Consider the following 25,398-nt stretch of genomic DNA (forward strand, 5'->3'; position numbering starts at 1 on the left):
TTATTTATTTACTTTCCCTACCTTAACCTTTCCCAAACCTTGACCAGCTTACCATTCACTGATAGCTTGGCTTTCTCCCCATCTTTTGCCTCCCGAAAATCATTGTGCTCTGCCCAGAACTTAGAGCTTTTTCCTTTTTTTTTTTTTTTCTTTTTGGAGAGCTAAGAATGAAAGGCAAGCCCGTTTCAGTTAGTTCGCATCTTACTGCAGCCAGAGTGAAAGGGGAAGTGAAGGCGCAGCTTTCAGATGACGGATGGAACATAATCTGAAATCTTCTGGAGAAATAGGGCACCCTCTGCTTTTCCCTCCATCCTCTCTCTGTAATGTGGTGATTTACAGAGAGTGTTGGGAGTGTTTGCGCTGGTGACTGGGTGTGACGTGTTCTGAAGTTTGAAGAGCAGTTCTTTTTAATTCTAGGATAATCCGAACCAGACTAGGGTCAGTTGAGCAGAATGAGCTCTGACTATGAAAGAACAAGAACCTGTTTGAATCAGTAACTTCCTGCTGCCAGCCGTATAGAATTCCCTTCCTCAGCGTCTTTTCAGCTCCACCCTGTGACAGTGCCCCCTAGAGTTCCTCAGTCGTACTGTCCATCCCATTAGCTCTACTTCTTCCAGCTCTGATTTCCCGCTATTCCTGTCTCTCCCCATCCCCTCTTTCCCACCTACACCATGCTAACTTTGTATCTGTGCTTTTTCCTTTGCTATCTCCTCCTACCTACAGCAACTTCCTTCCAGAGTTTAGTCTTCAAAGCCCAGCACAGTTTCAGGCTCTCTCCAGCATCTTCTATCCACCCTACATACTCTTCGTTTCTAAAGTGCAGCTACGCCTGTTACCAGTGCCGTATGTCATACTTCTTGTACGTGTTAGTGTTAGCTTACAAGTTAGATGATACCGTTCTGGATGGCTTAATCGGTGTGAAGAAATAGCTGGAAGGACGGTAGTTACAAAATTCTTACCACTTAATACACTTATTTATGTGAATTTAATGGCATAATTAATTTATATGACTACACACACACACACGCTCACACACACAACGGTCCATCCATAATAATGGCATGATGAGAGCATGCTTTTAAACAAATTAGTGCTGTTAGATATTTATAAAGACACATGGACCTATTCTTACCTTCTAGCATATTCTCCCATGTTTTTTCTACTTCAGATCCAAGAACTAATTGTTACATTCGATGCCGAACTCAGGCTCCTGAGACATCAGAAGCTGAAACTGGATACTCAGATGAAATTGGCTGACTTGCACCATGTTACCTTATTTCAAGAAATGCTTCTCCTCAAAAATTTTGAAAAACAGGAAAACATACTTCAAGAGCGTGTGAATTCATTAGACAAAGAGGAACAGGACATGCAAGTATGAGTGGGCAAGCTGGCTGTAAAAATATTAGCTGACATCCACATAGCTGAGCTAGCTAGCTTCTCCCTTAGTTATAGAAGGAAGTTGATTTCTTTTTTATTCCTTAGAATTATTTTATTTAACTTTATTTATTTTAATTTGACCAGAGAGGGACAGAGTGAGAGAAAGAGAGGAAGTGAGAAAGCAAACCACCAGGTCCAGGACTCAAACCACAGTCAACCATGTGGGAGTCCAGAGCCCTTAACCACCACACCACCTGCTGGCCCTGGGAAGTTGATTTTTTTAAATTTTCTTCTTAATTTCCTTATCGATTCCAGCCCTCATGTCTTTCTTGTCTTCTCTCCCCTCTCTTCTTCTTCCTGATTTCTGTTATTCCTGCTTGTTCTCCATTTTTGGTATTTATTTAGAGAAATGATTCCAATTTTTTAGTGATTTTGATTGGATATTTTTAAAAGTGGGATAATAAAATTTCAAAAGTGAGCTTTACATTTAGCTTATGTATGAATCTGAAGAGTTCATTTTTTGGTAACCAGCTGTCATGTGAAATTGAGATTTGATTATATGTTCTCTTTATGAACATAACAGGAAAAGAAGTTGGAGAGCTTTTAAAGTATGATAGTAGTTTCAGTATAATACATAATAGACTGTCACAGGACATTGTCTTTATTATATCTAGTGTTACATTTAAATAAATATATTATGTTATCTTTGCTTTTTTTAAAAAAGGAGAATAGATATTATATACTGAATAATATGTCAGTTTTTAGGTCTATCAGCTTCATTAGAGATGATTTTTAAAATTTTAGTTATTGTATATTAATACAAAAACATCTTTGATTTTTAAGACCATACATGTAAAAATATTACCTGATATCCACATATCTGTCAAAATTCTCATTTGTTTTAAAGTGTTTTGAGGGGGGTTGGCAGGTGGTGTGGTGGTTAAAGGTGCTGGATTCCCACATGGCTGACCGCAGTTCAAGTCTTGAACTTGGGGACTTGCTTTCTCACTTTCCCTCTTTCTCTCTCTGTCTGTCTGATCGAAATGGAAAATAATAATAAATCAAGTTAAATAAATAAATTTTAAAAATTAATAAAGTGTTTTGAGGAAGCTAAAATTGAAAAGCTGATCTTTTGAATTCTGAATGTAACTGATTTTTGCAAAAGAATGATACAATTTTAACCAAACATATTGATGACTTTACACTCATCAAAAATGTAAACCCTCTACCAAGAAGCTTTATAAAAAGGCTGGCCCTGTAGCACAGATCTTAACTCTGCACAGAGAAAGCTAGCTCTACCTGACTGACCAGGATTCAAATCTCATCCTGGCCAGCTTGAAAACCATGCCAGAGCAGGCCTAGGATCTTTATGAGATGGAGAACTGAAGAAAAAAGGATTGCAGTGTGACCAGGCCCCACCAGGGGGCGCTTTCTCTCTCTCTTCCTGTGTGCATGCCCATGCCTTTGGACCGAAAAACAAAAAACAAAACAAACAAAAAAAGAAAACAAAAGTGCCCATGCCTTTGGACCAAAAAAAAAAAAACCAAAAAACAAAAAACAAAACAAAACAAAAAGAAAACAAAAAACAAGCAGCTATAAAGAAATGTTTGTAGACTATAAATTTGCATTGCTCTCTGACCCTAACTTATCAGAAATATTTTACTTGTCATTTATTATTGTTGTTGTTCATTTAGTGGAAAATTAATGAAACTCTTAAAGAAATGGAAGAGAAAAAGAATGAAATTGCAAGACTCTTAGATCAAGAAAAGGCGCTCTACGCTGGTTTCCAAGCAGCCCTTGGAGAAAACAATAAATTTGCTAACTTCCTCACAAAGGTCCTAAAGAAGAAGATTAAGCGGGTAAAGAAAAAAGAAGTTGAAGGAGATGCCGGTTTGTGTTCCTTTCTTCCATATAATTCTTTTTTTTTTTTTCAGTAACATGAGACAGAGATGTACCTAAAGGGACCTATTAGATGATAGATAGCTCCTCCCTGCCCCCTCTTCAACATAGACACTGTAAAGGGACTGTGGAGATTAAAGAGAGGAAGATACAAACCTGTGGGTCTTCAAACATCTGGAGTGTGTGTGTGTGTGTGTGTGTCTGGTATGCGTTGGCATTGTGTAGTTTAACAAACACTTCTTTTTGTGTGTTTATTTGCCATATATATTCTTTGGTGAATGGTCTTTTTCCCATGCTATAATATTGTTTGCTTGTTGAATTTTGGAGTTCTTTATGTATTTTAGGTACTAGTTCTATGTCAGATATGTGGTTTGCAAATATTTTTTTCCCAGTCTGTAGCTTGTGTCTTTTCTTTCACTGTAGCACCATTTGTTGAAGCCATTTGTTAAAAAGGTAGTCTCTTTTTCATTGAATGACTTTGATCTTTGTCAAAATCATTTGCGGATATTTGTGTGCATCTGTTTCTAGGTTTCCTATTCTGTACAATTGATATGCGTGTCTATCTCTCTACCTGTATATAGTTTTGATTACTCTAGCTGCACATCCAGTCCTGAAATCAGGTAGCCCAAGTCTTCCCATTTTGTTCTTCTTTTTCAAAATTGTTTTAGCTGTTGTAGTTCCGTTATTTGTCTTTTTAAATTTTTTTAATTGCCAGAGGGTACGTGCGCTCATGTGCAAAAGGGACAAAGAGCATGTACCCCCCAGTGGGACATGGTCATGCTGCAATCCTTTCTCTCCATCCCGTCAGGATTTGGGGCATTCATGCATATAAACCCAGTGCATTTTTCAAGCCCCTGAGACTGGGACTAGACCATGTGGGATCTTGTTCTTGATGCATTATGCTTAACCATTGTGCTGTAAGACCGGCCCTCTTTTGGTCTATATAAAAAATCTAGTTGGAATTTTGATAGCAATTGTTTAAACAACTTGTATATCAATTTGGAGAGAACGAGTTCCTTTTTTGTTTTAAGAATTATTTTATTTAACTTTATTTATTTTAATTTGACCAAAGAGGGACAAAGCAAGAGAGAGGAAAAGTGAGAAAGCAAGCTGCCAGGTCTGGGATTTGAACTGTGTTTGGCCATCCGGAAGTCCAGCACCCTTAACCATCATGCCACCTGCTGGCCCCAAGAACTAATATCTTTAATGAGTTGAGTCTTCCAGAGGTTTAACACAATACGTTTCTACTTATTTAGATGTTTGGTTTCTTTCATTAGCATCGCATGTTTGCAACATACAATTCATATTCATGTTTTGTTAGATTTACACTAAGTGTTACCTTTTTTGAATAATTTAAATGGTTTTATATTTTAAATCTCGGTATCCTCTTATTCATTGCTGGTATGTAGAAATACAATAGATTTTTAATTTTTGTCTCATATCTCATGACCTTATTAGTTCTAAGAGTTACCAGTAGATTCTTTGGGAATTTCTATGTACATAATTATCCCATCTGCAAACACGAGCAGTTTATTTACTTCTTTCTGATCTGCCTATCTGTTTCCTTCACTTGCCCTAGTGCATGGCTAGAACAGCCATTATTATGTTGAAATGGAGTGCTGAGAGCTGTCACCCTTGTCTTGTTCCCAATCTTAGGGGGAAAGCATTCACTCTTTTTCCATTAAGTATAATGTTACCTGTAGATGTTTCAGCGATATTCTCTGTCAAGTTCAGTAAGTTTCCCTCTGTTTCTACTTTTTATGAATGGTTTTTATCATGAATAGGTGCTGAATTTTGTTAGGTGCTTTTCTGTATTACTGATGATCAGATGATTTTTTTCCTTTAACCTGTTAATAAGGTGGATTACATTAGGTGATTATTAATTGTTGAACCAGACTTGGATCCCTATAATAAACTCTCCTTGGTATAGTGAAAATTCTTTTTATTTATTACCAAACTCTATTTACCAATATTTGTTAAGAAATTTTATATTTATATTAATAAGGACTGTTGGTTTATAGTTTTTAAATTGTCTTTTTTTTTCTCCTTGTTTCTTTTTTTTGGGGGTGTGTGGTGTGGATGTCAGAGGGTGTGTGGACTTGCCAGAGAGACAGAGAGAGGGAGAAAGCACCCCCCAGTGGGGTGTGGTCATGTGCAGTTCATTCTCCTCCACTTCTCCGTCCTGTCAGGATTTGGGATGAGCACTTGCACACACACGCCTGGTGTGTTTTTCAGCTGTTGTGCTGGGATTTGAACCATGACATCCACATGGGATCCAGCTTCCTTAACCTCTAGACTATGAGACTGACTCTACCATGGGTCTTTGTGGTAAGAGACAGAGATGGGGCTCCACTCTGAGTACAAGGACAATGTTTTACAGCCAAGAAATAGTGAACAGAAAACTACTAAGAGGTAGATAATTCTTTGCTAAACTGTCCTAACAGGACTTTTGAGGAAAGTAGCCCAGGGTAATAAGATATTAAAGGTGGAGGAATGAGAAATTTGGTCAGATATCAAGGGTGGGGGATTTTGCTGAACTGACTCAAAATAATTTCTGTCACAACTGGACTAAACAGGCTGAGAAGGACAGAGCCCAAGGTTGGCAACTAGTCAGAGAGAACTCAGAAAAGCCTAACTCAAGTGTGGGCAAAGGAGAGTCTTTATCGACATAATACTCCCATACCAGGGTCCAATTTAGGATCTGAAATCAAATACCTTAAAATATGCACATTCACACTAAGTAGGTTAAGTAAAGACTAAAGATAGTGTTACTTGGGTTCAGAAAAGATATGAAAATCTTTTCTGTTTTTAGAGCATCCTACGATTTAAGAATTGAGGGCCTATTTCACCAGATGTATGTGAAGTCACAACACAAGAAGCTTGACAACTTGGTCTCAAACCCCACTGACTGACGTATTTACGATAAATAACTGCACAAACTTCGGCAGGAATCGAGTTTGGGGTCTATGTCCCTAATAATTTTAAACTTTTCTAAAAACACTGAGGAATTTCCTGCTTTATCTGTTTTCTATTTTCCTAGTGGCTGACTCACTGGAAAATACTTTACTTTAAAAATACAGTATTTTGGGCTGACCCTAGCAGTTTGAAAAACATGCCAAGTGAGCACATGTCCGTGAAGTCCCAGCAGGATGAAGAAATGGAAGAGAAGGAGCTGCAGTGTGACCACTCCCATCATGGGGTGTTCTCTCTACCCACCTCTCTCTAGGAAGGAAATGAGCGCTGTGGCAATTTAAACAAAAATCTAGTATTGATCAAGTTTAATAAAGAAACTTCTCTGCTAACCTTCTCCTCATCTCTCTTTAGATGAAGATGAAGAAAGTGAGGAATCAAGTGAAGAAGAATCCAGCTTGGAGGGAGATGAGGATGAGTCTGGCTCTGAAGATGAAGTTTTTGATGATTCTATCTGCCCAATAAGTGAGTTGGATAAACCATGTGTTCTGTGAAGTGTGAATATATGTTGACAATACTGAGAAGGTTCTTACTTGTGTCTCAGTTCTCCAATGATAAAAATTTTTAAGGAATTATTTTTATTTAACTTTATGTATTTATTTTATTTTGACCAGAGAGGGACAGAGCCAGAGAGAGAGAGAGAGAGAGAGAGAGAGAGAGAGAGAGAGAGAGAGAAACAAACAAAAAAAGCAAGAAAGCAAGCCGGTCTGGGACTTGAACCTCAATCGGCCATGTTTGAGTCCAGCGTCCTTAACCACCACGCCACCTGCTGGCCCCTCTAATAATATAATTTAAAGAAGAGGCGACTTAAATCGTATGACGTATAGCCTAATGTATACTTCTTAGGGCTCCCTGGTTGATGTATTATCTCTTGTCTTAGGCAGCCACTTATGAGTGACAAATTAAATGATCTGTAGACAGTTGACTCAGAGTTATTATAAATTATGAAGCAAGTTTCACTTTATAGAGAAACCCCAGATTGTAATTTGTATATATGTGCATGTATGTGTGTGTGTGTGTGTGTGTGTTTTGAAATACTTTCCCTTTTTGACAAGTACATTCAAATTTTTGTATCTCAAATCTGTTTTGAAAGGGCAATGTGTACCCGTTTTCTGCAAATGGTTGGCAATGTATTCGCTGTTTTCACTGGTGAAACCAACCTGGAGCAGCCTGATCAAGATTTTGATAGTCTCCATAGATAAATGGCTCCCTAGCAAAAGAAACTTTTCTTTTGGTCTGTAATTTGTTTTTCTAGACATTCAAAATAAAGTTTAAATCAAAATTTTAAAGTTTACTTGTGAGTAAGATTTAGAACATTTTAATTTTGAAAACCAGAGTTTTCTTACAATCATATTATTTGTAAATGTAAGAGAGCATAAGGCATTGTATAACTACTCATTATTTTATAGCAGGATTAATTAGCTCAAACAACATCTCTTAGGTAGTATTGTTACAGAACTAGGTCTAGAACAAAGTTCCTAAATTCTATGCTAGTATTCCACTGTTAGATTCTCCATTACTCGGTGGGGGAATATGGCTGTTAGTGTGATATGACAAATAATAGAGAGCTAATGCAGTTGAATCCCTGGTAGCCGCCATGTTACTCCTCTCTGAGACGTAGAGGCTCCATCTATGAAACGGGAATTGTGGTTGCTACCTTGCAAAGTCTATGAGCCTTCATTGAGGTAACATACTTGAAGGGCTCAGCCCAAAACTTGGCTCCAAGTACTGCTCAAACATCAGTACTAGTATCATTTTTACTATCATGATTATTATTACTATTAATAATGTCCACCTGGAAGAATGGAGCCATACATGTAGTGAAGGCTTTCTGGAGGGATACACAAATAGACGCCATGGATTCTGAAGCTCCAAACCCACACTTCTGCAACAAAATGGTACCACCACGTTCCACAACAAAACAGGCTGCTGTTTTACTTTAAATCCCTTTTCAGATTGTGATCCATCCCTTTTCGAATTGGTCCTTCAACTTCGAGAGAAAAGGCTGGACATTGAGGAGGCCTTAGTTGAAGAAAAGAAAATTGTCGATAACCTCAAAAAGGAATATGATACATTGTCCAAAAAAGTAAGGTGGCCTGTCTGCTTGTTTACCCTACCCAACATGCTACGCATCTTCGCAGCCATTTCACAGAACTGACGTTGTTAGGAATTCTTCTTGGAGAAGAAACATTTCTAATGTTACACCCAGTTTGTTTTTTTCCTTAAAAAAAAAAACTGGCAGGGGCCATCGTTCTTTTGATGAATGGACTTTTTTTTTCTAATCTCAGTCCTTGGTCTCCAAACTTTTCAATTACATAATTCTATAAATTAAAAAAAGGATGGGACGCATACCCCTAATAATTAATGTATATATTTATAAACTGTGTTCAGGAACTATTGGGCTAATACATTTTCTGTTATGAAACATTCTCAATAACAAATTTAGAAGAATGAGATTAAAAAGTCATTAGAAATAGAAACTCTGGCATTTTCTCTCTGCATCCAGTAGATCATTTTGTTGGTCCCCTGGGATACGTACATCCCACATTAGAGACTGCTGAGCTAAACTTCTGGTCTAATAGGAGCTGATGTCTGCAGCATCCGCTCATTTCCCCTTAGTTACTCTTATCTAGACCAACATCACTTGGCTTGATTCATATTCAGAAATATTTTTTGGTAGATTGCTTTTCTTCTTACAAATATGAGGGGACTTCAAAAGTTCATAAAAATAGAATTTAAGGATAAGTTTATTTTGGTGCAGAACACTTGGAATTCATTTAGCATTTTTTTATAATTCATATTTTTAAGAATTTTTTGAAGACCCCCTCCCATAGAAAATGATTTAGAAAACTTTCAGGTTTTTTTTTTTTTGGAGATAAAGACTGTGCTTAGTTTCATTGCTTTAAAGTTTCATCGACAGAAAGCAAAAAATCACCCCCTAGGCAAGATGGCCATCCTGCAATCCTGTCTCCTCCATTCTTCTCTTGCGATTTTGGGCACATACTCACTTGTGCCCAGCATGAGTTTCAAGCTGCTGGGTCCAAGACTTAAACCACAGTCCCTTTTAACTTACTGAGGTTGTTGTGCCCAAACAAGACCTCCACCAGAATAACACAGACATTCCCTAACTAAGCACCAATTTTCATGCTGCAAATAAAAAGGAGATGAGGATGAGTCTTCCAAGCTCCTATGCATGTAGTAAGACATAAGAACAATTGAAAGAGCGCTGTGGATCGTAATATACATCCTTGGACTGCAGAGTGGGGTCAGGCATTTAATCACAGCCCAGCAGAGCAGATCCTCCTTCTCGGAGGCCCTCATTTACCGTTTCAGGTATTCCTTCGTTCAGTCTTGTCAGCATTTCACCCATGGCCTCTCCACAGGTGAAAGTCGTGGCCACTAATCTGAATGCAGCAGAGGAGGCCTTGGAGGCTTATCAGCGAGAGAAGCAGCAGAGGCTAAATGAACTGCTGGTGGCATTTCCACTCAAGCTGCACCAGGTGACGTGCCAGGAAAGGTTGCTCTGCCTCGTCCCAACGAGAGTCTTCCTGCCCAGGCTTTCCCGGAGAAAGATTCAAAGGTCGCTAGTGGGGAGAACTGCAGTCCTTTGCAGAGAATTCTACATGTAGAATGACACCTAAACTTTTCTTATCTGCTGTCGGATTCTTATGGGGCCAGTAGGTGGCATAGTGGTTAAGGCACTGGACTCCCACATGGTCAACTGCAGTTCGAGTCCTGGACCCAGCAGCATGAAAGTCATGCCAGGCATGTGTGCACATGTGCCCAAAATCCCAGAAGGAGAATGGAGGAGAAGTGATTGTGGTATGGCTGTTCCACCAGGGGATAATTTCTCATTTTCCCTCTCACTGTCTCTCTCTAGCAAGCACATATTACCTATGGCAAAACCCTTAGTAAAAAATGCTTATTTCTCTGTGGCCCATTATCACTTTATTTTATTTTATTATTCTTTGAGAGTTTTTGCTATATGACATGTACACTTACTGAAGAGACAGATACAGAAAGCAAAAAATCACCACCTAGGCAGGATAGCCACATTGCAATCCCTTCTCCTCCATCCTTTTACGATTTTGGGCACACACTCACTTGTGCCCAGCATGAGTTTCATGCTGCCAGGTCCAAGATTTGAACTGCAGTCAACTATGTGGGAATCCAATGCCTTAAACACTACGCCACCTGCTGGCCCCATCATGTTAAAGTTTAGTCATTTCGTGTCTGGAGAAAAGAGGAGCATATGACTTAAGAATGAAATAGAGGTTGAAATCTTGGGTCTTGGATGTATGTCATTTTTCACAGCGTCTTCTCTCTCTCTCTCTCTCTTTTTTTTTGGAGAGGTTTTTGCTATAGAGTGCGTGCGCTTGCCAGAAAAACAGAGAGAGACAGAAAGCAAGAAATCACCCCCCAGGGAGGATGGCCACCCCACAATCCCTTCTCCTCCATTCTCTTCTTGGGATCTTGGGCACGCACACACACGTGCCCGGAGTGAGTTTAAGTCACCAGGTCCGGACTTGAACTGTGGTCGACTACATGGGAGTCCAGCGACATAGCCATTATGCCAACTGCTGGTCCCCTCCCGCCATCTTTAAACAGACATAAACTAATGATGCAGGGATTATCTTCTCTACTCATTAATGAGGGCAGTCAAGACAAAAGAAAGATATTTTCTCTTTTCCTCCTTTATATTAATTTCCACTCTGTACCAGAATTGCAACTCGTATTAATTTTCAGGAATACTTATCAGTGAGAGAAAAGGCTTATTGTATTCTCTTTCGTAAGGTTAAGAGTAGTGTATTTAGAGGGAAAAATATCAACAACAAAGAAGCCTTATATATATTTCAGGTCACCTGACTCAATTAGATTAGCTATGTGCAGTGGTTTGCCTAGTAGAAAATGTTTGTCCCATTGTTACCTTATGCGATAGACATTGGGCATGGCGAGTGTGAAAAGATCCACCGTCCCCAGAGGTGTGGTGTGGCCCCCTGTCTGATAAAACTGTCTGTGACTACCTGGTCCCTGCCACACAGGGTGAGAAAGCCCAGGGCAAGGACTTAAACGGGACAGAGAATGAAGTCTGTCCTTGTGCTTTCGACTGCCTTATATTTAGTTTGTGTCTTTGTCTAGTTTGTTTACTATTTTCATTTTTTTTGTAGATAGAGTATGTGGTATTTGGACAAGTACCTACTGATCTATCTGGTACCTTGGTCTTTTCTAATCACTCCTTGGGACGACTGCAAGAGCGAATCATTCAGCTCCAGGAAGAAAATTCCAAGCAGCTAAAACTTAACAAAGAATGCCGGGAGAGGCGTAAAATGCTCATCCGAGAAAAGAGAGAGATGGCGAAAACGATACAAAGTGAGCACCCCTTAGACAGGGCTAGCTGGGGAGAATCAAGGTTCTTACTGAGAGGAGCCAAGCAAGCAGGCACAGGCTAGCACACCTGTGCAAATAATCTATCCATTAATGAGGGCAGTCAAGACAAAAGAAAGATATTTTCTCTTTTCCTCCTTTATATTAATTTCCACTCTGTACCAGAATTGCAACTCGTATTAATTTTCAGGAATACTTATCAGGGAGAGAAAAGGCTTATTGTATTCTCTTTCGTAAGGTTAAGAGTAGTGTATTTAGAGGGAAAAATATCAACAACAAAGAAGCCTTATATATATTTCAGGTCACCTGACAATTAGATTAACTATGTGCAGTGGTTTGCCTAGTAGGAAATGTTTGTCCCATTGTTACCTTATGCAATAGACATTGGGCATGGCGAGTGTGAAAAGATCCACCGTCCCCAGAGGTGTGGTGTGGCCCCCTGTCTGATAAAACTGTCTGTGACTACCTGGTCCCTGCCACACAGGGTGAGAAAGCCCAGGGCAAGGACTTAAACGGGACAGAGAATGAAGTCTGTCCTTGTGCTTTCGACTGCCTTATATTTAGTTTGTGTCTTTGTCTAGTTTGTTTACTATTTTCATTTTTTTTGTAGATAGAGTATGTGGTATTTGGAGAAGTACCTACTGATCTATCTGGTACCTTGGTCTTTTCTAATCACTCCTTGGGACGACTGCAAGAGCGAATCATTCAGCTCCAGGAAGAAAATTCCAAGCAGCTAAAACTTAACAAAGAATGCCGGGAGAGGCGGAAAATGCTCATCCGAGAAAAGAGAGAGATGGCGAAAACGATACAAAGTGAGAACCCTGGCTGCCACATCACACACATGCATGGAGTGCCACTCACATAGAATGGAAAGGGAGTAGCCCCTCCTGGGGCTGTGTCAAATGATGGCCAGTGGCTACTGTCAGCCACGTGAGAGTCCAGTGCCCCTAACCACCACACCACTTGCCAGCTCCCATTATAATTTAATTATAATGGTTGTGCCTGGATACAAATTTCTATACCATAACACACCTGTGTCATCCTGAGACCAGCAGTTAGCATAATGGCTATGTCGCTGGACTCCCACGTAGTTGATTGCAGTGTGAGTCCCCGACCTGGTGGCTTAAACTCATGCCAGGCACGTGTGCGTGCGTGCCCAAGATCCCAAGAGGAGAATGGAGGAGAAGGGATTGCAGTGTGGCCATTCCCCCCTGGGGGGTGGTGGTGGTGATTTCTCACTTTCTGTCTCTCTGTCTTTCTGGTGAGTGCACGTGCCTTATAGCAAAAAACTCAAAAAAATATAATAATAAAGAACTGCGTCATCTTGTTATATCTTAGAGTTTTCAAACATCACATAGAGGACAATCCAGTAACTGAGAACATCTTGTTACAAGCATGATATTTTTTTGGAGAGTTCACGTCCTACAGGAAAGTGTTTTCCCAAGTGCCCTAGTATTTCCATGCTGGAGAAAGACAAGAAACAAAAGTGAAATACATTGCACATTAAATGGAAATAATTGTTAGGAGGACAAGTTAAAAAGGGGCTGGGAAAGAATGCTGAGGGTTACGGGAGGCCAGGAGAAGACTTCCTGAAGGTAGCATAGCTGGTAAGATGTGGTTCTCCCTAATTGGATGATGAGGACCTGGTCTTAGTGCCCCTTCAGAAATAGGGAATGAGTCTTTCACCAAGTTCACAGCTTCCTTTCAGAAAATGGGCCTTGAGGAGTAAGCCATGTGGTTTCTGAGAAGAGCATTTCAGGGGGGACTGAGGCAGAAATGAGCCTTCATGTTTGAGAAGCAGAGAGGAGGCCATGGTGTCTGGAGTGGAATAATTAAGGAGAGATCTGGAAAAGGAGGTGAACAAAGAGGGGACAGGGCAGAGCAGGCTGTGTGGGGTCCATGACCGCTGCAAGCATTTTAGTTTTGTATTTGGAGTGACACTTTGTCTATTTTTAACACCAGATACTGCAGAGATTAATATTTTTTTAAAAAAAAAATAAAACCTCATAGTCTCATTGGAGCCTATTAACAGCCCAAGAAGGGACAGTTCAGACTGTGTAAGCCATTTGGGATGAATGAGCCACTTTCATACAAGATTTAGAAGATGAAGAGGCAGTAAGGGAATGGGCGTTTTATGTGAGGAAAGCAGCAGGCGTGAAGTCACAGAGGAGAAATCAACTGGTAACAGAATCTTTCACTGGCAGGCCAGCAGGTGGCGCTGTGGTTGAGGTGCTGAATTCCCACGTAGCTGACTTTGAGGTTCAAGTTCTGGACTTGAAAATGCTGGGTGGTATACTTGTGTGCCCCAAATCCCAAGAGGAGAAAGGAGGAGAAGGGATTGCAGCATGGTTATCCCTTTGGGGTGTGCTTTCTCACTTTCCTTCTCTCTCTGTCTCTCTGTCTTCTCTGGTAAGTGTACATGCCCCATAGCAAAACTAAAAAGAACTTCCATCTACTTATAAAAGCTGTTCCTTTGAATTTTCAACCGCTGCTGATACTGTGTGTTTACTAACAATGGGAGCCAGTGAACAGCTTGAGATGGTGACTGTCTTTTAGAAATGGAGGAAACAGTTCGTAAGCTCATGATCAGCAAGTTTGGCCGTGTGATAGACCTAGAAGCCCTTCAGACGCTTTCTGTTAATACAACACTTGAAGAACTAAAGATCAAAAAACTTCGAAAAGAGCTATCAAACGCAAAAGAAATGAAGTTGTGGGAGGTAAGGAGGAGAGGGCGAGTGATCTTTGGCTGAATCCTGGTGAGCCGTGAGTGGTGAATCATCCCTGTGCCTGTTGGTAAGTCTGTGAGCCCCATTTGGGGCTCCCTTAGGATCTTAGGTCTGTCTTGGCTACCTTACTGTTACTTGTTTGGAGAAACTTGTCTATCTTGGAGTGAAACCACCAACACTGGACTTGAGGGTCCAGAGTTCACATAAATATGATGGAAAATGGCATAAAAGATTGTGGGTAGATCCCACTGGGAGGCCTACATTAATGTATAATTACTGTGACGGTGTTAGAAATGGAGCTGCTACCCTCTGAGATCCTTAACTGTATTATGGTATAACTGTTGCATACTGTTCCAACTTGGAAATTAGAAAGCACTGTGAAGAAATAAGTTTTGTAACAGGGCATAGACTATATTGCTGGTAGAGTCTTACCTACAGTATGTAGACATTACCTGTGGTTACCTGAACTTAATGCCTACATGTTGGTTTTCAAGCCGTGAGGTGAGACAGTGCTCCAGCTCCAGCCCAACTCAGAGATAGGAGCTTTTACAAAGATTATATTAACTGGGAACACCAGTTGGCTTAATGGTTACGCTGCTGGACTCCCATGTTGACCACGGTTCGAGTCCTGGAGCCAGCGCCTTGAAATTCATACTGGGCATGTGTGTGTGCATGCCACCCAAAGAGGAGACTGGAAGAGAAGGGATTGTAGTGTGGTCATCCTCCCAGGGTGTAATTTCTTGTTTTTTCTCTCTGCCTCTCCAGCGAGTAAATGTGCCCTATAGGAAAAATCTCTCTTAAAAAATAAAATATAGGATTATATAAATCCACAAGTCATTATGACTTCTCCAACTTTCTGTATTATCTCATCAGCAGATAGGATAGAAGAAGTTCCTAGTGTTATTTTGTCCAATGACCCCATCTCATCATTGCTAATCCAAAATTTAGCACTGTACTTTTGAAGGAGAAAATTAATTAAGAGTTTATGTCAGAGACCAGCAGGTGACATGATGGCTAGGGCACTGCACTCCCATATGGCTAACCATGGTTCAAGTCCTGGGCTTGCTTTCTGGCTCTTTCTCGCTCACTTTTTCTCTCTGGTCAAATTGAAGAATAATGATAATAAATAAAAACAAATAATTAGTTTTAGGAAAAAGAGTTTTTGTCAGTGGGATTGATTCTGAACAGGGGAATATTGGAAGGAATATGTGCCACCTAGAATAATTTACTCAAGTGTGGTAGGCAGTTAGCTAGTAATGAGTGGGCAGCCCTAAGAGAATAGCAAGACACATGTCACATCAATCACAATTTATCAGGAGTTACGACCAGACCCTCCATGAGATGCCTTCTTCCCACCCAGCTCCTGGTGCTGGGAAGGCCAGGCAAATACCATTTTTCTTCTTGGTACCTGAGGAAGACACACAGGGATGATTATAAATTTCCTTCTTATCATCCCTCATCAATATAAAAAGACTCAACCAGACATTTTGGTCAACATCCCGATTCCCACTGGGGCAATAAACTAATTGGGCAGTTTATTCTAATTAGGCATCATGGCTCACACTGGGCATGCGCAGTTAGGTAATCCAAACTTCTCAAATTCCTCACCTGTGAGAGAGCTGTGCAAGCGCAGGAGAAAGCCCACAAATTCAAACCAAGGACAGAAATATGACAGACCTCCCACTGTTAAATATGCATTATCACCTCTGATAATAAAAATAATACCTAACCAGTTCCAAACACAGTTGCTACCTAACAACCTGCCCATCCAAAGGTCTTTTGGGTGTACTTCTTTTCTAAAATCTTTCTTTCATATTAAATTATCTTTCCTACTTTTATTGTGGTTGTGGCTTTATTTTGCACCTAGGGAGAGGTCTCTAATTTTAGTGACCTGGACCCAAAGAACCAAGGACTTCACCATGCAGCTCAGCACTCTCCTGTCCTATGACAAACTCAGTAAGGAAACAAAAGAAAGCCATTATGTAGTTCGTGACTGTTCAAGTCATGAAGATTTGGGGCCAACTCAGCAGAAAGAGCAAGATAAGGGGGCCAGCAGATGGCATAGTGGTTACATCACTGGACTTCTACGTAGTCAATCATGGTTTGAGTCCTGGACCTGGCGTGGCTTAAAACTCATGCCAGGTGCATGTGCTTGCATGCCCAAAATCCCGAGAGGAGAATGGAGGAGAAGGGATTGTGGTGTGGCCATCCACCCAGGGGGTGATTTCTTGCTTTCTGTCTCTCTGACAAGCGCAGACAAGTGCCCTATAGCAAAAATCTCCCTAAAACAAAACAAAACAAAACAAAACAAACAAACAAGCAAAAAAAAAAAAAAAACAGAAAAGAAGAGCAAGATATGAAAGTTGGCTCCTTAAGTTTTCATCTTTTCTGTAATGCTGGAGACCTGCTCCAACCAGGGTGGGTTGAGGCTCATATACAGGAAGGCGACGTAGGCGAGAAGGAATCAGACTGAGACCTCAATGCTCTTTAGCATGTTCTCAACCAACTACAGTCAGAGCAAGCTCAAGGCTGCAGCCTCAGTGGTTATCAAACATACGTATTTATTGAGGGATGTTTTACAGAAGTAGGAGGGGTGAGAGGGAAGTAAAAGATTTACTCTAAGAAATGAGGTATACAAAGTATGGAAACAATAATCATAAAACTTGATGTCTGTTTTGTTTGATTAGGTATAACCCGTCACAATTCTCAGGGCGAGAAAGTCCATCTGGCTGGTGCATTTTCTTCTTAGATCTTGATTACCGGATAGGGCCTTTTTTGGATGTGGGGGTTTTTGTAGCTCAGGAGACAACACAGGATGTTTAATTAGCAGTTTTTCATAGTTAACAGCACATAGATGAGAAACTGTAGTTAAAGACTATCTGTTGCCTGCCTGAATTTAGATAAGAACTCTCAGTAAAGATAGATAATCTTCCCCTGGCATCTTCAAGTTTGTTCATCCTGTCGTCACCAGCCAGGCCTGTCCTTCCTCTACTAACCTGCGCATCCCTGTATTTTGTTTGTTGAATTCCTGTCTGTTAATCACTGAATTCTTGTGCTCTATCTTTGAATCCCTGTCATGGTGGTGGATGTGCTAACTTGACCTAACATAAGCTAACCTGGCCTGCTGCTTTAGCAAGGGGTATTTACGTAAAATTAGCCTTAAACTAACTTAGTCTACATATGCTACTTATGCTAATTTGGCTTATACTAATTTAACCTAACATATGCTAATTCGGCTTAACACAGGCAGGTGAGGTGAGTCTCAAATTTCCTGATCGATGTCACCTTAAGGAACCGCATTCCATCAGGATCACTAATTGGCTTTATTGTAAAGTTGCAGTAAGGCTGCGGGTGTTATTTTACCCTTGCAGGTAACCGTAATAACAGTAAAGCCCATGGCAGAGAGATTGAAAGTACAAACCAGTACAACAAAACACAGTTAGAAACTGGAGCCCGTAACTGTCAGCCCTGCTTGCAGTTCTTCTCAGCCCAACCTTGCTTAGGCATGAGGCAGCTCCCCTTCTGCCTGTGTTGGCTGTACGGTCTCCGCCAGTGTAAGTAATGAATACCAGCAGTGTGCACACTAATTTCATCCCCGAACTAGAGCTATATCTGTTTTTATTTATTTTACCCCTTTTATTCTTGAGCATACTTACATTCATTTTACCTTTTATGGATCAGACCCAATGCAGTTGCTTCTGGTCAGATGTTTATATTAGCTTTTGTTTATATTTTCAAACATGCATCTTGCTTTGTTTGCCTGGTGGTTTTGATTAAATCTAGACACTAATTTTCTTATTTAACTTACTGTATTTTACATCTTCCTGTCATGGTAGGAAAAGATTGCTCAAGTGCGATTTGAACTGATGATGAAGACGAAAGAACACACCAAAAAGCTGCATCAGATGAATGACTTATGTATAGAGAAGAAGAAACTTGACACGCAGTTGAATACGTTACAGAACCAGCAGGTATGTTTCTGTTTTCAGGATTGAGGAGCTGTCAAGGTCGCTAGTCACAAGTATCAAGTATTAGCATGTCAACAAACCTTGCCCTTGGGTCACCTCCAGGCCATCCGTGTCCCTCAGTCACATCACAGTGGGCCCAAGGGACAGCTTTACTGAATACCTCTTGGGTGCCATGGAATCATATATTCGGTTGTCAGGGAAGTTGTTATGTAATTTTCTGTTTTTCTATGCAAAAGTGCATCACAACTACCCAACAACCCAGTAAGTATGGATCTGTAGGGTTTGCCTTGGTCCTGGAGAGGTAAGGCTATTTGGGTATAAATAATGATGACCATATACTCCCTGAATTTGGTGTCAAACTTCACTTCTGAGATATATATATAAATAAAATCGACATGGGAGTCCAGTGATGTAGCCATTTTGCCAACTGCTGGTCCCAGGCTGGGGTTTAAGAATCACTGGTCTAAGCAAAAGTCTTAAGGTAATAGAGTGTGTGGTATATTTCATGAAGAGTGAATAAGGGGACCAGCAGTTAACGTAATGGCTATGTCGCTGGACTCCCATGTAGTCAACCGTGGTTTGAGTCCTGGACCCGGTGGCTTAAACTCATGCTGGGCACGTGTGTGTACGTGCCCAAGATCCCGAGAGGAGAATGGAGGAGATGGGATTGTGGCATGGCCATCCCCCCTGGGGGCTGATTTCTCGCTTTCTGTCTCTCTATCTCTGTCTGTCTGGCAAGCACATGTGCCCTATAGCAAAAAAACCTCTCCAAAAAGAAAAAAAAAAGAAAAGAAAAAAAGAGTGAATAAGAAGACTTAGGAGGGTTATAATTGGAGTTTAGATATGAAAGGAAAACTAGAATTTGTTTCTTTCTTTAGTTTTTTTAGAGTTATTTATTTGTTTAATTCCGCTTGTTATCATTATTTTTAAATTTGACCAGAGACAGACAAAGAGACAGAGGAAGAAAAAGTGAGAAAGCAAACTGCTAGGACCAGGTCTCAAACTGTAGTCAGCCATGTGGGAATCCAGCACCTTTAACCACTACACCATTTGCTGGCCCTGGAAAACTAGAATTTGAATAGTGAGGGCCCTCAATTCACTGAGGAATTTTTGAGTGAAGAATCAAGACAGTCTTTGAGATTAATGCCTAAACAGCATCTCCACAGACAGCAGTCATAAATGTTCATTGACTTGATGTACTTGGATAAGTCCAGATACATTGAAGAGGAAAGAAGTATATGGGAAAGGAAATTTCTAGTATGTATCTTCTTATGTGGTATCTTCATGGCATCTTTACATGTGGTATCTTCATGGTCTCTTTACATGTAGAGTCTTTACATAAGCAATTGTTATCAAGCCCAAGTTCATCATGCAGTTTGCCAATGACTGACTAATTTGCATGGGAAGGAACGGGCTTTAATTTGAGAGTAACTCAGCAAGGATTTAAGGATTAAACTCAGATTTGCCGCTCTCTGATTGGAGAGCAGATGTGATGCAATCCTGGATTCATGTGTAATGTGATCAAGGAACATCGAACAAAGAGGACAAGGTGTAGCATATCCTTCGTTCATCCTCAATTGCCCAGGGCATCAGGAAATCTAAGGAGGCCTTCATTTATTCTTGTGGTCAGCCTTTCTGGTTACATCTGTTATCTGATTCTCCTACTTCTTTTTTTTAGACAGATTTTTGCTAGACAGAAACAGACCGAAAGTGAGAAATCACTCCCTCCCCACCAGGGGGCATGGCCATGCCACAATCCCTTCTCTAGGGATTTTTGAGTATGCATGCACATGTGACTGGCATGAGTTTCAAGGTGCCAGTCTGGGACTCGAACTGCAGTTGACCATGTGGGAGTTCAGCAACGTAACCATTATGCCATCTGCTGGTCCCTCTCCTACTTCTTAAGAACAACTAAATTATATCTCTTGGCTGGATTAAGAAGGAAGTCTCTGTTACTATTATTTTTTCTAAAGGTTAACCATTCAAGCAAACAGAAAACAGGTTAAGTCAGGCACCATTACAATATCACATTTAATTTTCAAAACACTACTTTCTAGAACTCAGAAGAGTAACTTGGTGAGGCTCTCAAAGCTAATTCGTAGCGGTTAATTTTTTGTATGCTTTTTAAAATTTTCCAGAAAGTATGTGTACTCCAAAGAGAGAGACAAAAGTGGAAGAGGGGTGCAGCAGGTGGCTTGGTGGTTAAAGGTGCTGGATTCCCCCATGGCCAACACGGTTCAAGTCCTGGACCTGGCAGTTTGCTTTCTCACTCTACTTTCTCTCTCCCTCTGTCTCTCTCTGGTCAAGTTAAAATAATAATAATAACAAATGAAATGAAATAAATAAATTAAAAAAAAAAAGGTGGAGAAGAACAAGAAAGCAACTTCCAAGGGGCATGGTCACACCACAGTCCCTTCTCCTCCATCTCTCTCTTCTTTGGGGATTTTGGGCACACGTGTACATACGCCTGACGTGTTTCTCAAGCCGTCGGGTCTGGACTCACACTGCACAGTCAGCCATATGACATCCCACTGCCTCAACCGCCCCGCCACCAGCCAGCGCTTTAAACCCAGATCTGTCTGCCTCCAAAGCCGACTCCCGTGGTCTAGGAATGAACTGGACTATAGTTGGTAAAAGCAAAAAGGAATTTTCGAAAGACATTTCAAAGTAAGAATAGCCACAATTTGATTGAATGTAGTGAGAAGAAAGAAGAGTGAAAGTGACTTCACAGTGACTAACTGGAGTGACTAGACATGAGCTGGGGCTGGGCATGCTTTTAGCTGCAACCGACTAAAAGCTCCAGTGGGAGTAGCTTAACGAGCAGGAGTCACAAAGTCTAGGGGGAGACAACTGTGGGTTTTGATTTAGTGAGTCTCTGGAATCAGAGCCAGCATCTCTGTGATTCTCCATCTCCTCCCAAGTCACAGGAGGGCTGCTTCAGCTCTGCGTTTCACACCCGTGTTCTTTTTATTAAGAAAGTGAAAGTTGGAGCCGGCCAAGGGCATGATGGTTAAGGCGCTGGACTCCCAGATGACCCACCGCAGTTCAAATCTCAGACCTGGTGGCTTGCTTTCTCACTTTCTGTCTCTCTCTCTCTCTGGTCAAATTAAATAATAATAATAATAAATAAAATAAAATAAATAATTCTCTAAAAATAAAAAAGAAAGGAAAAATATCCTGCTTACATCCATTTAGCCACTCTCAGCCGAAAAAGAAACTGGGTACAGTTAGCGTTTCACTTTTACAGCCTCTAAAATAAAGGTGAGCACAGTGGCAGGGTATAGGTAATCCTTACAACAGAGATCTGCCAGGTAAATAAGGGTAATGGGAAAAGCAGGAAACTTTGGCTTCAGGCAACCTGTTTCTAATCCCACTTCAAGCCCTTAATAATATAATTACTTGGGCTAATTAAGAAATCTCTTTGAGTCTCAGTTTCCTTATCTGTAAAACTGGAAGAACTACCCTCGTTCAGAATTAGGGTGAGGAGGAGTTGTGAGAGCATGTGCAGAACGTCTCGTGCAGACCTGGCCCTGAGTGAATGTTATGTCCCCCCTTCAGCAGATGGATTTATGCGCTCGGATTTTATTGAGCATCTACTTAGGCAACACCACTAGGCAGGTACTGGGTAGAGTGTTGACACTCGATCATATTGGGCCCTGTCCCTAAGACGCCCTAGGATCTAGCGGGAAAGCCATCAAACGAGCATTTAGGTTAACTCAGGTGAAATGGCCATTTTTTAGGTTAAAAATGATCAATTATCACATACATTTCCTCTGGTTAAGTCTGATCATTAAAATGGTCCTAACCTAGCTCGTGGAGCACAGATCTCCCTGGAAGTGAAGCCCAAGCAAGGACGGATGGTGGGGGAAAGAAATCAGATGAGGATATAGAGAAGATTTATTTCGGGGACACAAAATATCATACCTTATCTTTCATGATTCCAGTGATGGGCAGCTCTCTAGCTAGCTTCAAGGCCAGCTCTTTTTAAGGGGACTTGCAGCTGAAGGGTTGCCCTGTAGTCCAGAGGCACACATTTACTAAGGGTGGGATTTTAGTGGAGGGATTAGTTGAAGGCTCCTTAAATCAAGGAGCAGTGGCTATTTAAGTGACTCAAGGTCTGTACTCCTAATGGATATGTGAGGGCAAGTATATTTTTAGGGACCAGCAGTTAGCATAATGGCTATGTCGCTGGAACTCCCACGTGGTTGACTGCGGTTCGCGTCCCGGACCTGGTGGCTTAAAACTCACGCCGGGCGCGTGTGCGTGCGTGCCCAAGATCCCGAGAGGAGAATGGAGGAGAAGGGATTGCAGCGTGACCATCCCCCCTGGGGGGTGATTTCTCGCTTTCTGTCTCTATGTCTCTCTCTGTCTGTCTGGCGAGCGCACGCGCCCTACAGTGAAAATCTCTCCAAAAAAACCTCTAAAATAAAGGTGAGCACAGTGGCAGGGTATAGGTAATCCTTACAACAGAGATCTGCCAGGTAAATAAGGGTAATGGGAAAAGCAGGAAACTTTGGCTTCAGGCAACCTGTTTCTAATCCCACTTCAAGCCCTTAATAATATAATTACTTGGGCTAATTAAGAAATCTCTTTGAGTCTCAGTTTCCTTATCTGTAAAACTGGAAGAACTACCCTCGTTCAGAATTAGGGTGAGGAGGAGTTGTGAGAGCATGTGCAGAACGTCTCGTGCAGACCTGGCCCTGAGTGAATGTTATGTCCCCCCTTCAGCAGATGGATTTATGCGCTCGGATTTTATTGAGCATCTACTTAGGCAACACCACTAGGCAGGTACTGGGTAGAGTGTTGACACTCGATCATATTGGGCCCTGTCCCTAAGACGCCCTAGGATCTAGCGGGAAAGCCATCAAACGAGCATTTAGGTTAACTCAGGTGAAATGGCCATTTTTTAGGTTAAAAATGATCAATTATCACATACATTTCCTCTGGTTGAGTCTGATCATTAAAATGGTCCTAACCTAGCTCGTGGAGCACAGATCTCCCTGGAAGTGAAGCCCAAGCAAGGACGGATGGTGGGGGAAAGAAATCAGATGAGGATATAGAGAAGATTTATTTCGGGGACACAAAATATCATACCTTATCTTTCATGATTCCAGTGATGGGCAGCTCTCTAGCTAGCTTCAAGGCCAGCTCTTTTTAAGGGGACTTGCAGCTGAAGGGTTGCCCTGTAGTCCAGAGGCACACATTTACTAAGGGTGGGATTTTAGTGGAGGGATTAGTTGAAGGCTCCTTAAATCAAGGAGCAGTGGCTATTTAAGTGACTCAAGGTCTGTACTCCTAATGGATATGTGAGGGCAAGTATATTTTTAGGGACCAGCAGTTAGCATAATGGCTATGTCGCTGGAACTCCCACGTGGTTGACTGCGGTTCGCGTCCCGGACCTGGTGGCTTAAAACTCACGCCGGGCGCGTGTGCGTGCGTGCCCAAGATCCCGAGAGGAGAATGGAGGAGAAGGGATTGCAGCGTGACCATCCCCCCTGGGGGGTGATTTCTCGCTTTCTGTCTCTATGTCTCTCTCTGTCTGTCTGGCGAGCGCACGCGCCCTGTAGCGAAAACCTCTCCAAAAATAAAAAATAAAAAAGAATATTTTTATAACTTAAACGATGCTTAAAGCAGGGAGGTGTTTTCTTTCAACAGGGCAATGCCTTCCAGAGCCTTCGGAGAGCAGATATTGTGGCAAGAGAAAAGGTTACTGAATTGATCCAAGAGCAGGCGGAGAGGATCTTGGCCTTAAAGGAAGAGATCGCGCTGCTGCGCAAGAAAGGTGGTCTTATCCTCCCACCCATTCAGCCTTCCCAGGACGAATGAAAGGAAACGCATGGGCCTCGGCGCTTGCTGTTTTCTCAACTCCATCCAAGATTTCTGACATCATTCGCAAGCTTCCATAACACCTGTACCGATCCTATGATTTTAAGGTGAACTTCTCTAAGGTCTAAAACCAGATTCCGTCACATAGTTTTAATAATTGTTCTCTAATTTGGTTATCTTTGAACTGACTACGACACCTAACACCTACTTATTATTGAACTGAATCATTTTGGATGCTTGGAACTTACTAGGTTGAACATGAAGTCTCAGAAGGGTGCATGTTACAATTGCAAGAAAGCATCTATAATACTATAAATTGTTTTGGGACATTTGTTTTTCAGGTATTCTGCATTTTTAGCCATCATCAAGAGAAATTGCCTTTCAGCGATCCATGAGAAAACTTGTTTCTTGATCCTTAGATCCTTAGAGAATAAACCTTGATGTTATTAAGTATTTTATGAGAGAGAACATGAGGAAAAAAGAGAACAAATTTTGCCAAAAATATCTTAGAATAAGAAATGAAAATTAGAATTTGGATATTGTTGATTTCAAAAAATCATCGAGGGCTCAAGGTTCAGGAAATGCTGATGGACAAAGCCGAGCAGTTTGCTTTTGTTTGCTCTGGCTGGCACGCAGTGAGGCAGCCATCAGCTTCCTGAATCACCCACAGTTTTTCCAAATTCACTTGGGAGTGGAGCGTAGCTGTGCATTTTGCACGGTGGTCAGTAGGGAGACTTCTCTCTCAAGATTTGTACAGATCATCAGTATTCTAAGTGTTCCCTGCAGTTTCTCACGTCATATGCCATTTTCTTTCAAGTTTGACTGGAGTCATTGGCTGATTTTGAAACAGATCAGAAAGTAGTGAAATAGGTTTACATCACTCTGAAGATTATTTCTAACAATGACCTTCTTTTTTTTGGAGGTTTTTGATACAGGGTGTGCGCGCTCACCAGAAAAAGAGAGACAGAGAGACAGAAAGCAAGAAATCATCCCCCAGGGAGGACGGTCACGCTGCAATTCCTTCTCCTCTCGGGATCTTGGGCACGCACGCATACACGCCTGTCGTTAGTTTAAGCCACCAGGTCCAGGACTCTAACTGTGATCGACTACATGGGAGTCCAGCGACATAGCCATTACACCATCTGCTGGTCCCGGCAATGACTTTTGATTATGCTTAATTTTAGATTAATTTCAGAGTGTCTTTTTGGTTTGGGTATAAATGCTCATCGAAGCGCATGACTGCAAAC

The 25,398-nt window shown here is 41.2% G+C and overlaps 1 protein-coding gene across 1 annotated transcript in view; it reads left to right on the forward strand.

The window, feature by feature from the left end:
* LOC102479607 (cilia- and flagella-associated protein 44) overlaps positions 1–25,115 on the forward strand; it is a gene marked incomplete at its 5' end in the record, with an annotated part of 59,432 nt that extends 34,317 nt beyond the window's left edge. Inside the window, 9 exons of the mRNA XM_027774467.1 lie at positions 1,169–1,372; positions 3,072–3,267; positions 6,601–6,711; positions 8,202–8,332; positions 9,630–9,746; positions 12,242–12,443; positions 14,188–14,348; positions 18,194–18,328; positions 23,981–25,115. Coding sequence (XP_027630268.1) covers positions 1,169–1,372; positions 3,072–3,267; positions 6,601–6,711; positions 8,202–8,332; positions 9,630–9,746; positions 12,242–12,443; positions 14,188–14,348; positions 18,194–18,328; positions 23,981–24,151 — 1,428 coding nt within the window. The remainder of the gene's footprint in view (positions 1–1,168; positions 1,373–3,071; positions 3,268–6,600; positions 6,712–8,201; positions 8,333–9,629; positions 9,747–12,241; positions 12,444–14,187; positions 14,349–18,193; positions 18,329–23,980) is intronic.
* Positions 25,116–25,398: the final 283 nt, after the last annotated feature.

Source organism: Tupaia chinensis, unplaced genomic scaffold, assembly GCF_000334495.1.
Source record: "Tupaia chinensis unplaced genomic scaffold, TupChi_1.0 Scaffold000437_1, whole genome shotgun sequence".
Classification (NCBI taxonomy): domain Eukaryota; kingdom Metazoa; phylum Chordata; class Mammalia; order Scandentia; family Tupaiidae; genus Tupaia; species Tupaia belangeri.